The sequence below is a fragment of the Aplysia californica genome, unplaced genomic scaffold (assembly GCF_000002075.1).
Source record: "Aplysia californica isolate F4 #8 unplaced genomic scaffold, AplCal3.0 scaffold00009, whole genome shotgun sequence".
Lineage (NCBI taxonomy): Eukaryota > Metazoa > Mollusca > Gastropoda > Aplysiida > Aplysiidae > Aplysia > Aplysia californica.
The window spans coordinates 784,080-799,825 of NW_004797279.1; the positions used below are offsets into that span (position 1 = coordinate 784,080).

General features: G+C 37.7%; 1 protein-coding gene across 1 annotated transcript in view; it reads left to right on the forward strand.

Moving 5' to 3' along the window:
* LOC101860139 (uncharacterized protein F13E9.13, mitochondrial) overlaps positions 1-13,076 on the forward strand; it is a 26,325-nt gene extending 13,249 nt beyond the window's left edge. The window contains exons 4-8 of the mRNA XM_005089843.2: positions 1,672-1,754; positions 2,639-2,825; positions 4,270-4,420; positions 6,258-6,385; positions 7,382-13,076. Of these exons, the coding sequence (XP_005089900.1) occupies positions 1,672-1,754; positions 2,639-2,825; positions 4,270-4,420; positions 6,258-6,385; positions 7,382-7,599 (767 nt within the window). The 3' untranslated portion in view covers positions 7,600-13,076. The remainder of the gene's footprint in view (positions 1-1,671; positions 1,755-2,638; positions 2,826-4,269; positions 4,421-6,257; positions 6,386-7,381) is intronic.
* The last annotated feature ends 2,670 nt before the right edge of the window (positions 13,077-15,746 follow it).

Consider the following 15,746-nt stretch of genomic DNA (forward strand, 5'->3'; position numbering starts at 1 on the left):
TATATATATGCCTATGTGTGTTTCATGATGCGGTGGAATCAGGCGCTCTTAAATTTTTGGGCATATATGGAGTTATTGGAATCATCTTAAAGTTTGTTTATTTGTCTTGCTTTCAGTGAAAAAATTGACCATCTATTTTGAAAAGAATTCAAGATATTTGCAGTTGAAGGAGGTTGGGGGCGCCTTTAATCTATGTTTTTCAGTAAAATCCACAGATGTGTTTCTGAATTGACATGAAAGATGTTTAGCCAAGAACAAAAATTTGGTACGAATTGCCAAGCACAAGGAAAATCGCCTGTTGCTTCAAGTAGATTGTTTTGACGAGCACATGAGTTTACCACGCTGCCTCACATATGTATTTCATTGGAAGCAAGGCAAATAAATCAGCCTTCAAATGATACCACCAATAACTCCACGTGCCCAAAAATAGACGAGCACCTGATTCCACAGCGTTTTGACACATTATATGATCTTATTGTGTTACAAGTGCTGTAACATGGGATGTATGAAGAAGGTCAAGTACATGTTCCAAACAGAGATCTCAGCTGGCCACTTACTGCTTTTTTCACAACCACCACTATTTTCTGTATCTTTCTCCACTTGTACTAGAGTTTTCCAGAGCTTTTTGGCCTCTCTCTTGTAACACCTCTAATCTTCAGCACTTATATGACCTTATTGTGTTGCAAGTGGCGTATAACTCTTACGAAAAAAACCCCCATCAACTTTCGTAGCAAGATAAAGGTTCATGATCTCACCTTGGTGTCTGGTCCAGTTCATTCCTTACTCATTTATGACACTTCCCGGGTAGATGTAAGGATCCAAGCCCTCTTACCAATGTCAGAAGCCCACCTCGTAAATTACCTAAATTGTGTCAATGGAGGCATAAAAACACTTATATATGTAAAAAATAAATAAATAAACAAAATGCATCCTCTAATAGTTTCTCATAGAGTGATGAGAGTTATTTTGCTGTGATCATAGCTTCCTTCCTGTATGTTCGTAAAACTGATCTATCAATTGACCTCCAGTCAGAATTCTACAATTCATTCTTCATTCTATCATGCGGTGGCTTTTAAGCACAAGGGGGCTATCCCAAAAAATGCTGTTTTAAGAAAATCAATGGAAATGTTTTTGCCTCTTGTTCAGTTTCTTTAAAAGACAAGGAGAGTTTTCTCTATAACCAAACAGATATACTCTCTCCAATGAAATCAAACTTCTCCTATTGGTAGGGCAATGCCCAGTTTTGGTGTAGGTCAAGATTGCTGGAAACCCCTGAAATCTGGGTTAGCCCGCTTGCCCTTACAACCGACCATGTATTTTCAGGGCTATAGTTAAGTGACAAACTTCATAGGAATCCCAAAGTGGCACATGAGTTTTTATAAATAATGACTCCGACCCTCTTTATTGTCTAGCTTTCTACTCCAATGTTCATGATCTACCTCTTGTAAATTCATCATGTGATTTTCTTAGCTTTCCATTTGCTTCTCCTTTTAGTCTTTTGAGCATGATTCAGAACAGGACACATTTTGGGGGTTTTTGTTTGGGTTTTTATTGGGATTTTTATAATGGGTTTCACAAAAATCTAATAAATGCCGTTGTAATTTTTACATGCGTACAGACATCTGAAAGGAAGTTATTGTTTATTGTTTTAAATCTTTCCATTCTTTCCAGGCAGTCCTCGCAGCAGTCATTCAGTACAAGAGATCGTTGACATAGCATGCAAAGAGGCGTTGTTATACAGGAATGCTGGAGTGGTAACTGCTTTATTATTTTGTCCTAATTAAGATAAGATGCAACTTTATTGTCCAGATCTTGGCACATTGGTTTAAAATATTATTTGTCAGGTGAGACTGTCCAGTGGGATATTTGTATGCTGGGTGTTATTTCATAATTAATGTCAAGCTGTATGTGTTCAGTTAACAAGGCATCGCCTGCTTTTGAAAGTCTAGTATATTAGTTCATCCATAAAATCAAACATGTCTTACAACTGCATGTGTACAAAGGCTTGCAAATCATACTGTACATACAAAAGGCAAAATAAGAAACCTATATGATGAAGCATAACTTAAACATTGGAGAGCAATTTTTTAAAGTACTTGGTGAGATATAAGTGTTATTGTTAACGAATGTGTATTGTGTTGCATGCAGTCAATACTGTAGAGATTTTTGCCTTGATGAAGTGAATTTTTTAACCGTATTTCTGACTTTTCTCTTTGTACCTAATTTTGTCGTTCAAGAAATAAATGAATCTCTTTCCTGTCCTTTGTAATTTAGGGTTTTGAATGAGAGGTTGTTCTCACGACCTTTTATTGAGCTGTTCATTTTTTTCATTATGTGGTTCTACCAGTCACAGTCAACTCTCATGAAACTGAAGATGAATTTCACTTTATAATATCTATTGTCCAAATTTTGTCCATCGAAGGAAATTGTTGATTCTTCCCAGCCTGACTCGGCCCAGTGACAAAAATATGCAATGTTTGGCCCATGAAAAAAGATATGTGCACAACTTGTACTTTTTCATCATGGAAGCTTTATTTAAATAACAAATGAGTGTTTTATGTAATGTGATGTGGGCCAATGCCTTAAACACTGAATAAACTTACTTACCAGTCACAATTCATGTAAACTATTCTTTCAGGAAGGTCTGATCGTGGAGAACATGCACGACGTTCCCTACCTCCACACCTCCCAGGTGGGGCCTGAAGTCACCTCCGTTATGTCCGTGGTGTGTCACGAGGTCAAGCGCATCTTCTCCCATGCTCCCGTGGGTGTCCAGGTGCTTGCGGGGGCCAACACACAGGCAATGGCTGTGGCGAAAGCTGCTGGTACTTATAATTATAATAATAATAATAATAAAAATAGTAATAATAATAATAATAATAAACAGCATTTTAATAGCGCATACCCTTGTTCAGCAGCAAGCTCTATGCGCTTTACACTATATTACGATTACCCCTGCAGACCCTATGACACTCAGAAATATTCTTATACATTGTTTTTAATAATAACATTTTGAGATTGGATTTGGGAGATAACTTACGCCCCTACAATGCCATGTATGCTGCAGTCAAAGTTCTGTTTCAACTGCCTACTTTTGTTGCAACTTCTGCAATGTACACTTGTTCAGAATTTATTTTATTGTGTTGTTGCTGCAGCTTTATTTGTGACTCAATGTCAGTTGTGTTACAGTTACAGTGATAAAAAAAAAAAACATTTAAAAAATCCACATTGAAATGGTGGTTTATACTGAGGCGATAGCGATCAGAAATAAGGAGGACAAGCAGAGAGTTATAAAGTAATATATGTGCCTTACTGGCTGCAACACTGTGTGTCCTGCTGGGTATGGAAGGTATGGAGGCTGTGGAAATGGAAAGAAACACTCAGTCCAGGGAGTTGTTGTGAAGTCAACCTTTCATCAGATAGGATACATGATACTAAATATATGGTTAAAATTTTTAATTTAGAAAAAAAGATTTGTGGTCTATTTATTTTTCAAGTACAAGGCACCACTAATATAAAAGCAGCAATAGGAAAGTATAACTTATTAAGGTTATTGATTGAAACTTGAACAGAAAGTTGAAAACAGAAACATGATAGTGCACACTGAAAAGAAAATCTGTATGTTGGTCACTATTCATTTTTCAAAGTTAAACTCTATAGGCCTAACATTGCTGTACCTGTCCTGTCTCTTTTTAGAATGAGGTTCTTTTTAGAAATTACTTTTTTTTTCTGGATCAGGTTGCATGTGTTTGCTAAGGAATGATTAGAACTGATTAAAGAGTGGATATCACAGTTTTATCAGATGGTGGCAGTCTCTGAAAATGTTTAGTTTCTTAAAATATCCATAGTGGAATCCTTGGAGATGTGTTCTTGCAGTAACACTTTGTTTGCTGGACTGTTTTACTAATTGGGAAATCAGTGTTCTTGAGACTTCGGTTGTTATTTTCCATGGTATACTTTCCAAAATCTATAATGTTTTGTTAGTTGTGATCTTCTGCAAAATTGAAAAAAAAAACCCAAAAACAGATGTGCCTTCCACTGTCAATGTTTTTTTTTACCATCTTTCTTCTGTCTACCACTTCCCTGTATTAATTTCTACTAGTCGGGCATTAACCTGAAGAGGAAATGAACTGCAAAGTACTGTAGAATCTGCTTACACTGAACATGATTAATCCGAAAACAGCAGTTAACCGAAAGAGTATAAATTTTCTAATAATATATATTTTTTTTCAACTCTTCAAATTTGATCCAGAATTTCTCTTTTTCCAGGTTTACAATTCATTCGAGCAGAGGGATTTGTATTCTCTCATGTGGCTGATGAAGGGTTAATGAACGCATGTGCTGGCGAGGTCATGAGGTACAGAAAGTCTATCGGGGCTGATGACGTTGCTGTTTATACGGACATCAAGAAAAAGCACTGGTGAGTTTGCTCTTCTTTTTAAATATAGAAACGCTTTTGTTAAGACGTTTATTTTTTATAAGTTTTTTTCTAGGATTCCCTTTGTGTACTTTTTGTTTTGTGTTTTTGTGAGTGTGTGTTGTATGTGTATAAACGGTCTCATAATATGTTTTTTCTGCCTTTTAATTTGTCAGTTTAGTTGAATTTATCATGATTCTGCATTGTACCAGAGAGTTTACAGTAATACTAGAGAGATGACACTTCGCCCGGATGCGCATATCTGGGTCACCAGCTGATCGTGGAGAAACGCGAGGTAAACAAAAGAAACTACGTCCATTGTTCAAGGCATTTTCGTTGATCACACAGACAAGCATGGCCCTAGTTAGCACGAAGTGTCAATGGCGTTCTGCTATAAACTGCACCAAATAAAAATAAAAATCTGAGTTTCTTTCGATTTCCAAAGGGTGACGAAAATATTTTGATGAATAGAAAAAATATAGATCAAAATAATGACAATGTGATTGTGGTCCTACCAGACTGACACTCCATGCACAAACTCAACACACTTCAACTTTGTTATATCAGCTATAAATTGTGTTTTTTTTCCCTGTCTAAATGCCCAAATTGAGCTTGCATTCTACTAGTGAAAGATATGTTTCTTTGTCCGATTACCACTTTTTTTTTTGGGGGGGGGGGGGAGGAATGGGGGATGGAAGTTGTTGGGGATCTTATTAAACTCTGTAACTGGTAGATCTATCATTATTGCTTCATGTGCTTTTCCATGATCTGAAATTGTGGGTATTTAATATAATGTGTGCGTGTGTGTGTGTGTGTGTGTGAGAGAGAGAGAGAGAGAGACAGACAGACAGACAGACAGACAGACAGACAGACAGACAGACAGAATGAGAGAAGGGGGAGAAGAAGAGACAGGGAGAGAGAAAGAGAGAGAGACGGACGAAACAGACAGACAGACAGACACACAGAGCGAGGGGGGGTGATAAAGAGAGATGGAGAAAGAAAGAAAGAGAGAGACAGAGACAGACAGACAGACAGACAGACAGACAGACAGACAGAGAGGTAAACAGATGGAGAGAGTGGGGAGAAAGAGAGACAGGGAAGGGGAGAAAAAGAGACAGGGAGAGAAAAAAGACGACAGGCAGACAGACAGGCAGACAGACAGACAGACAGACTGACAGAGAGGGAGAGAGAGATGAGGGAGGGACACACGAGAACGAGTAGATTTGCTGAAAACTTTACTGATTATTCCTTTAATTACAGTGATATTATTTTTTCAGATCTATAGAGAAGAAGTAATATATCTGTGTCTATTTGTCTAGATCTATGTTAACTTAAGCCAAAAATAAGTCTTACAGTTTCTGGCCAAGGGAGGCAGGGGAGTTGCCTAAAATATGCGATAGAATCCACAGACCTAGATCTAGTAACCCAGTGAACTAACTACAGACGGCACTACATTTTCTCACGACATGACAGCATCCCTGAGCATCGCCGTGGCAGCGATCACAGCTTTTCGCGCCGGGCGATACACGAAACAATGCATTGTTGTTATGGAGCGCCGCCACGAGTGTCACCTCTCTATTACTGTAAACCCTCTCTGATTGTACTGCGCTTTGAGCTTTCTAAGGTGGTACATGAATTGCCACTGTTGTTTATTATTTTATTGTTTTATAATCATAAGCATTATTTTTTATTATGCCTGACTCAGTACATACAGTAGAGCCGTTGAAGAATTAGGTGGTATGGAACTATTATTATTATTATTATTATTATCATCGTCGTCGTCAATATTATTATTGTTTTATTATCAATATTATCATTATCATTTTTCTATCTCTGTCAGTGCTCACAGTATCACCAGCGACGTGGACATTGTGAGCATTGCCCAGGCGGCGGAGTTCTTCATCAGCGATGGGGTTGTTGTCACAGGGGGCAGCACTGGACAGGCAGCGAGTGTGGCCGAGGTGAAAGGTAAACACAATTGGTGGTTGGCGGTAAATTAAAAAAATTTAATCGCAGAAGTTTTACTCTGCCCCCGCCCCCAACACTCTTTAGATAATTTAAGAGGCGGGCTTCTACCCTGTGTCTGTTATGGCCAACTGGGATTGAGAGGGATACAATGTCTCAGTAGACAGAGATGCTCGAGATTTTCAAAAACACGCACACAGGAACAGTATTTACATCTTCTGCATATGATGGCAAAGTGTAAAAGCTCTACACTACAAGCTGTTCAAAAGACCTAGATGGTATCTAGTATGGGCATAAATGTAACCATTAAACAAAGCAATTTGAAAAGAAAATGTTCGATTTTTCTTGAGTCAACTTACCTAGAATAACAATAAATAGGCTTTAGTGTTCTTTGTCAAGTGTATTTACTCTCATGGTGAAGCTCCATAGGGGGCTCTCTTAGTCGAGAGGTTATGGTGTTCGCTTTCATTCAATAGGTTCTGGTTTCAAATCCAGACTGCAACAGAAAATGCTCTACTCTAAAATGTTCTCTTTTCACTTCCTTTCCTGCTGTCTAACAATGTTCGGTGGTCTGCTTTCGTCTCCACTTTCTGCCCCCTCCCCCTCACCTCCTCTGCCCCCACCTCGGGGTTCCTGACTCTTTCTGCAGCCTTTCTACTGCTATTCTTGGCTTCTTACTGCTGTCTTTCAGCCACACACCTAATTTTATAGTAGGTAAGATCTAACACCTAGCCTTCTCGGATAAGGGTGAAAAATCTCAGAGGTCCCATGTGCAAGTTGTGGGCCTTGAAGATCCCTTGGTGGTCCAGAATGAATAAGAATAGTCTTCGGCCGCCTCCCGGGCAAACTTATAAAATTTCCTACCTACTGAAAATGTTTAATGTGTCCTGCGTGCACATATCCCTTATGCAGTTGTGAGTGCCGTAAAACACAAAAAAAAACACCAAAAAAATCCCAAAGCTTCATAAAGATTTCAACCCATTTTTCCCTCTGTTTCAGCTGTTTTAGGTGGTGTGAACATTCCAGTGCTTGTAGGCTCTGGTGTTACCATTGACAACTTTCATCAGTACCGTCAGGCACATGCTGTCATCGTTGGCTCGCATTTCAAGAGAATGGGGAACTGGGAAAATCCAATTGACGAGGCGAGGTTGCAGGCCTTTATGGAAAAAGTGGATCGTATACGATGCTCTCCAACTGAATCTACTATGATTATGTAACTTTTTACAATATTAAGGCAGTATTTCTGCAAGTAGGTAGAGAATAAGCAAAAAGAGAAAGTTATAGATTCTCAAAGCATTTATCACTTTTTAGTACAGTCACCTATTACTGTAATTTAGGACCTATAAGATGGGACGGTACATAAGTAAGCCCCCTACCCTCTAACATACACACACACGAATTTGTTTATGTGAGTCTTTGAAATTTAACGATGAAAACAACACATATAGCTCTTGCACTAGATGTGTATGAGATAAAAATGATAAAAATCAAACATCACACACTCGAAAAATCGTGTTTGATAAGTTAAAGTTTAGAAGCAAAATGTGTCACGATACCATGAAATCAGGTGCTCATCTAAAACTTGTTTATTTGTCTTGCTTTGAAAAATACCCATCTAATAGAAGTTGAGATGTATTTGTCTTCTATTGAAGAACAAATATACTGAAATTTACATTGCTAAATAAATTCAATGAAGACGGTGGCTATTTATATTATGTACTCCAAGTGTTGGCCATTATTTTCTCCACACAAGCTTGAATATGCCGCCAGAATTTTGAATAACTCTGTAACATGTTTGTAGATCGATTCTTTGGATCTCACTTTCAACATTGGGGTTTTCAACTGTTCATTTGATAGAGGATTGTTTCTGTAGACTCTATGTTAAAAAACCCAAATGAAATTTATAACTGAGAGGTTTCAGGGTGGGGAAATGCAGTGGCCGTTCGTTTGTTAGATTTTGGCATTGTAAAGCATTCCCCAAACCCTTTTTTGCACCATGCAAGGGTCACCCTTGATGTGTGTGTGTGTGGCTCCACCCTGCTGCAACCAGGCCTCCTCAACAACATAAGCTCTTCTCCTCCCCTAACATCTCCACAAACGTCTCCAAAAATTTCTAAGCATGGTGAGATATCCATTTGATGGAATGTTCATGGTTTTGCAATCTTTGTCCTGAAACCAGATTGGGCTGATCACGCCCCTGTAAATGAATGCCTTTAAGAAGTTGTAAGTTTTGCACTATACGCAGTTTTGATAAAAATGTTTGAAACTTGGTATTTCTCGAACTCGTTAATTGATTTTCTTCATACTGACAAATTCAGCTTTCCCTTGGTTGAAGATGCTCTTCACTGATAGTCCGCCGACTGCATTCACAGGACTGTATCTTATGGACTAAAAGTTACAATATCAAAATGTTTACATTTTTTATCTGATGTATGTTGGGGTGCTCACATCTTACATCAATTTGTTATTCACAAATAGTTGTTACTCTTTTACAATGTAACCTTTTTCTGTGATTCACAATCAGCAATTTATTAGTTGTACAATCGTGATGTTTATAAAACATTTTTCCTCTTTTTTAGAGGATGCTTTCTAGTAAATCCTGTTTTTCTCATGATTTTTCTTGCATTGATTTGGAATACTTATGGTCAATTAGGATTGCAAATCTCGTTGTGGGTCACTGGTTGTACAGAATTGTGTATTCATGGAGACAGATATTGGTGTATTTATTGGATTCCTGGTGTTCGGATGAGACAAAGATTTGTAATTGATTATCTAAATAGAATGTTTCATATGTTGATTACATCTTCCAGTTTAAATTGATATGTTTCTTGATTGTTTTTTGGAAAAGACCATTATTCTGAGGTTTTTTTAATTTTAAAGGAGCTGGAATTTGTTATTTTCTTTTGTTTTGTGCTTTATTTGAGTTGATTTATGCCCCTCGAAACACAAATAGAGGGCATGTCAAAGGCGAGTCTCAGTCTTTAAGGTTTCAATGAACCTTTTTTTAATGGCTTGTCAAGAAGTATTAGCTCCCCCCCCCCCCATTGTTAAAGATTTGTTTGTGATTTTCCTTAACAACTCACAGACTCCTTCATTGTTTTAACTGGATCAGTGTCCCATATGTAGAAGGAGAGGAGTCATCAGATACATTAGCAAAACTATAAAAAAAATGAAGACAAGGGCTGTGTCGCTGAAAACAATATGAAAGCCTAAATCTGCTTATTGTTTGCATCCAGGGGCTCTTTTGATATCTTGAAATTGGAGTCAAAATTTTTTGTACCCAAAAAAACCCAAATAAGACTATATTTGAAAAGGACCAGCCGTAACACCTTTGGGCTTGAGCAGCTCTTGTGTCTTGTGGCTGAATTAATTCCTAGGCAGGGGGAGACTAGACGCTACATCAACACTTTTTGCTGTTACTGCTGATTATTTTAGTCCACTTGTGGTAAATGTTTTTTGTTTTTCCTCTTTCAAGTTTTATAGGCCTACTTCTTCTATTGAAGTGATTGAGGGACATGTGTTTCTTTTATGTCATTGCTACAGTTACTAATATCAAAATACGTTTTTAATGTAAGGTTGAAATATTTTTGTTATAATACGCAGCAGGTTATGAGCATGCCACTTGTTTTGATTCCAGTATTACATGTTTACATTTGTTGTTGTTTTTTAGCATTATGATTTGTGGATTTTATTCCACTTAATCTTAATCTTCTGCTTTTTTTTATTCCTGTGATGGTAATCATTTTATCTAGTTGTTTGATAATACTAATAATTCAGTCCCTCATCTGTTTCGGAGCTTTAGAGAAACATTCCCATTTAATGATTTATGCATTCTCCTCACTTTTCCAAGACTAATTTTAGTATGACAACATGCCTAAGCAATTTGTTTTTAATCTTACAAGTTATGGATTCCTACAAGCACAAGAAGCATTGCAGGGCTTAGATGAGAAGGTAGGAGTAGGAAACACACAAAAAAAGTGATTAATTTTTCAGTCCCATGATTCGATACTTCAAATTATCCTGAAATATATAAACTACTTTTATACTCCTCACAAAATTTACAAAAATTACCGCTTGGATTTACTTCAAAACTTATTTGAAAGACCCGTGCTTGACTTTGTACCACAGTGACTTTGATTGATACCTAATTTGTCCAATCATGAGAGCGTATGTACATGAAATTATTTTCAGTCCTTCTATTTTAACATTTTGCGTACTATATATATATTACTGTATTTATTGTCACTATCACATGCATTGTCTCATAAGTGATTTCACTTTTATAAGATGTACAGTCAAAACTTTCTCAGATGTGCCACCAATTTTCGAGGAAAAGAGTGGTCGTCTTAGGCAGGACTGACAAAAATGAAGAAAACTAACTACAGTAGTATCTGCCCAAGATCCCACCGTCTATGATCCCAGTTCGCCTAAGATTCCAGTTTGCCTAAGGTCTTGCTGTTTTAAGAAAACATAATTTTTACTCTATAAAAGTCACCCTAAGATCCCGCTCTGATTCACTCGGAAGGTCTACATTCGGCAAAGATCCAGCTTTTCAAATCATAATTTACGGAGCAAAAACCTGGGCGGATGCAGCCGATCAACTAAGAGTGAAAAGTCAAGTTTATTGAACTGCCCGTTTGGTCAAAGATCAGCCACTCTCACGAATGTGATCATATAAACGTTGTAAAACTCGATGAAGCGGAACAATGTTTGCCCCAAACAGGATCATGCCGAGGTGGGAACTGACTGACGCGTTTGTTTACTCCAAACTATACACTCGCATCTGAGCTCTCCACCTAAACTAACATCATTCGCTGGCTGGGTAGGGCCTACACGTTTGCTCCAGGCCGGATTCACATCGAACTGTAAACTCTTCCTTGACCATTGCAGCTGTAAATTTGCAAGACAGACTAAATTTTAATTGGTGTGGTCACAACGTTATAGGGTGTGTAACGACAAAGGCGGGGGAACTCGGTTAGAAATGTAATGGAAAGCTATAAATTTTAGACATATATAAGGGGGGGGGGGGGGCAACTGGATAAGCCTAAAACTTGAGACTCTATTTGATAGGATAGTAACCGTAAATGGTATGCTTCAAGCCACTGTGATTGGTCATAGAGGTAAACCACTCTTTGCTCAACAGAATTTGTCATAGACCCACCCAGGTGGTACGCCAGTTCATTTTAGAGTGGAGGGAGACCATTTTACCTGTTGTGGGCCTTAACATGGGTCACCATAGGTTCTTTTCTTAGTCCGTCGCCTAAGACCCCACATTTTCCTTGCTCCGGAGCACCGGGATCTAAGGCGGAGACTACTGTATTCCTTTCTGAAGTCCCAACTGGAGGATGTCACAGGCTTATAACTGCCATACCGTAAGGCAGGACCCATTATAATATGTTAGCAACTGGTCAACTTGTGTAAACAGTGGGAGGAGTCATAGCCTGACCTTTGAAGCATGATGGTCAGTGATTGGTTCTGGCTAACAATGACGGCAGTGAATGGATTATTAGAGTGAATGGATTGTCATGTCAGAGGCCGATGAATAATTAAAAGCAAAGCGTCGGGCAAGAAGAGATTTTCGTGGCCATCTTAGACAAGTTTTTTGCTATTGATTGATGAAATGTTGTGGCTACACCTGTGTTGGAGAGGATTTTGTTTAATGCAGTACTATTATATAGAAAAAACACAAAAGGGAAAATGGAAAGAGGCTTTAAGTATAGCTGGCTGTCATATGTTTATGTCTTGGCAGGTTTGACTGTATTTCCGTAAGGAGTGCTTTTTTTGTTTTTAAATCTACTGTTAATCACCACATTCCATTACCTTGCTGGCAGCCTTAATGTTAAATCCTTCCTTCCGCCAGTAAATAGCTTCCAGTTGATTTCATAGTCAGGATGAAATTTTGTGTGAATGTTTCCATAATGTTACTAAGGGTAAATATGTTGTAGTTTAGAAACTGTGCAGTAAAGAATTGAATTGATCACTACTTACTACTTACTGAAACATTTACATTTACTCAGCCACTGGTACATATTGTATATCCAGCTTCTGTGGTGTAGCTGTTGAACGCTTAGCTGTCACATAAGGGAGATCTGAGTTGATTCCCAAGTGGGGAGAATTTCTATTGAGAATCTCAGTCTTTCTGATGGCAAGCTGTATCCCTCTCAGGTCAAAGTCCACCTTCTAAATGATTACAATTTTGTTGATTGGGGCACAAAAACACCTATATTAAAAATGTTTAAGAAATATTTAGAACAGCTGTATGTGTTGCTTTACTCTACAGATCTATCTCTATTAGGGTTCAGTTATCGTATTAGAACCTGTCAAAGAGATCTCTGACTCCAAGTATCCTTGCCCAGGTGTTTGTGTGAAGACGCCCGCCACACATTTTAGGGGAAATATGTTGAACACACAGTCTGTGTGTTTTCAGAATTGGGGTACATGTTATCAGTGTGTTTTTAGAGATGGGCATGTACACTGAGACAACAAGCTGACCTTTTGTTGCTACCTCTAGTCAATAGTTTCTGATTTTTTATCACTCTGTATGCAACACTATACATGTACTTGAGGTGCATATTTTGAAGATGTCACTCACTGCCTTTGATTGAAGTTTACCCTATTGGTGCTCACCTGTCTTTTGTATTTTGACAGTGAACTGAAGCTGAAATGGATAATAAAACTAGATTTTTCAATTAAATTCCTGACTTGCTGTGCATTGTTTGTCAGTTGTATATGTGAGGCAGCATGGTGAAATCAGGCGCTCGTCAAAGTAATGAAATTGAAAAATTGGGCATTTTTTTCTGTCGGTTTTTGACAATTTTTATTGAATTTTTGTTTTGTGGCTCCATATCTTGTATGTCCATTTGAAAACACATTTCTGTGTGAATTTCACTTTAAAATGTAAACTTTCAATTTCCAAGGACTCTCTACCTTTTATATAGTCAGCAAACTTTGGCGCCATTTTCACACAAATCTTTCCTCTGAAACCAGACGATCCCCACCTCCTTCAATCGCAAATATTTCGATTTGTATTTAAGATAGATGGGTATTTTTTTCATCAAAAGAAGACAAATGTACAAGCTTTAAGATGATACCTATAATTCCACTTGCCCAAAAATTGACGAGCGCCTGATTCCACCGCGTCGTGACACATATGTTGATACATTATGTTATGTTGTTAAGATAGGATAATACAACAAGAGAAGGGTGTGTACTATTCATGCCCTTGTGTATGTATAACTGTACATTTCTAAGTGTTGTTCACTACAACATTACTTGCTTGATGGGTGGTTGCCAGGTGCTCTGGTGTGGTTAACTCATTTTTTCTTATTAATCATTTGTCGTCCTTATCTCTTTTCCTTTTTTTTTTGTATGTTACTCTCAAGTAACACCTCATAGCTTGCTCTCAAGAGCCCAAGGGAGCAGGTGGTTGGTGGGTGCACTGGAGTTCACCTAAAAAAAACTACAATTTTTTTGGTTAATATTTTCTTCCTCTCTGAAACTTTGCATTTCAAATTTGTACACTACATTTGGAAGTCAAAAGGAATTTGTCTGATATTTATTTGAGATAAATCCTCAGAATAGTTTTGCTGTACATAGCGCGTAAAAAAAACAACCCATTTTCAGCTATGTCCCCATTTTGAAGAATGATGCACTAGTTCGCATTAGGCCTACCAGTAAAAATCCCAACGATTGCGCCATATTGCGAACTACAGTAGTCTTACATGCCTACGGAAGTTTGCAGATAGTTTTTCTCTACTTTCCTTTGCTTGCTGAGATCATGGTTAAGATTAGACTTTGTAAAGAGCAGAAAGCTTTTTGTATTGAACATTTCCTCACCGCCAACTCATTTCACAAGTTTTGCACAAGGTGCGGAAATAATGTTAAAGTGTCCTTAAGGCCTTCCTTGATGTCAAGGGTGGAAATAGTCCATCAGTTAGGACCTTTAGAGAATCAGAACTAAAAATTCCCAGACAAAATGACCACTTCAGGTGAAACACACTCCGTTTGCACCCCTTTAAACGTCACCAGGGTGCAGAATTTGAGACATCTGTATGTAGACGATGTCTGCAGCAATGCCTTTCCTACATCTCAACGGTCCACATTCTCAAGGTAGATCTTCATCTATGGCTGTACTTTTTTCCCGTTAGCAAAGTTGTCAGAGGAAAGCAATGTGTTCATGATTCCTCGATCGTCTTGAAAAGCTTGAACATTTCTCCTATGACATTTGATTCTTTAGCAAAGCCCATATTCACCTTTCAGGTTATATCAACTCCAAAAATGCTGTCTATTTGAGCAACCTCGCCCCTCCTTATTGTCTCTAGAAACAGCTCCGTACTGAAAGGTGTACAGTGTGTGTGGCTTTGAGTAGGCATGGTTGAATGGATCCTTGTGTTTGGCCACCACTGAACATTATGAATGACGCTTTAAAATGTGTCAAGTCCAAAGGAGGACATATAGACCAAAGGTTCTCAGAATTCCAGAATTTAAAAAAAAGTATGTTTTAACTCTGCAGAAGAAAAGAAATATTGCTTAAAGGTTTCAGGAATGGAAAAATTAGATTTTAAAAATAAAAGGAAAAGAAAAAATGTAACAATCATTTTATGACTTTTCTTATAAGATCTTTTAAATTGGTGCATTTTGCATTTAAAGGTGGTTTTTATAAAAAGCCATTTTCATTTTCGAAAAATAGGTTTCTTCTTTGAGAATTTATGTCAAACAAATTCCTTTTGAACGAATTATATTTGTTTCAAATTACAAGTTTCTAATACTAATTTTGTGCGAGATATTTAGAAAAAAAATTTGTACTTTTTTTTTTGGATAACCCTGTTTAATCATATTATGATACTGAAATATGATATATCCTGCTGAAACATAATAGTATTAATAGGCCATCGTGTGGAAAAGATGCTTTTGTCTCACTTTTCTTTTTGGCTGTGATTCTACACTAAGACAATTTTTCTTCATTCGTACACATTTTTCCAACTTGAGCAATCTGATTCTTGAACTGAATAGACACATCCATAAGCAGGGTAACGCAAAAGCGAAATATTAAAGACATATCAGATGGGAAATGGCAAACTGTACAAGCTCACCATGATTTCGAGTTTTCCCTGTTGCGCTAACTGAGCCCAACTGTATATATTCTGCACTTAAAAAGCAAGTTGTGAGTATAGGAGTCTAATTTTACATCTGCTTCTGTGTACCCTTTAAGCCTATGTCTGGTATTATCAGTACACCTCAACAGCTCCTTGAAGTCAGAATTCATACTTTATTGATCTATATACAGTTGACTATGGATGAGTTGATGTCATCGGGGGAGTGAAAAAAAGATCAGCTCATCCGAAGTTCAACTTAACGTTGTGAC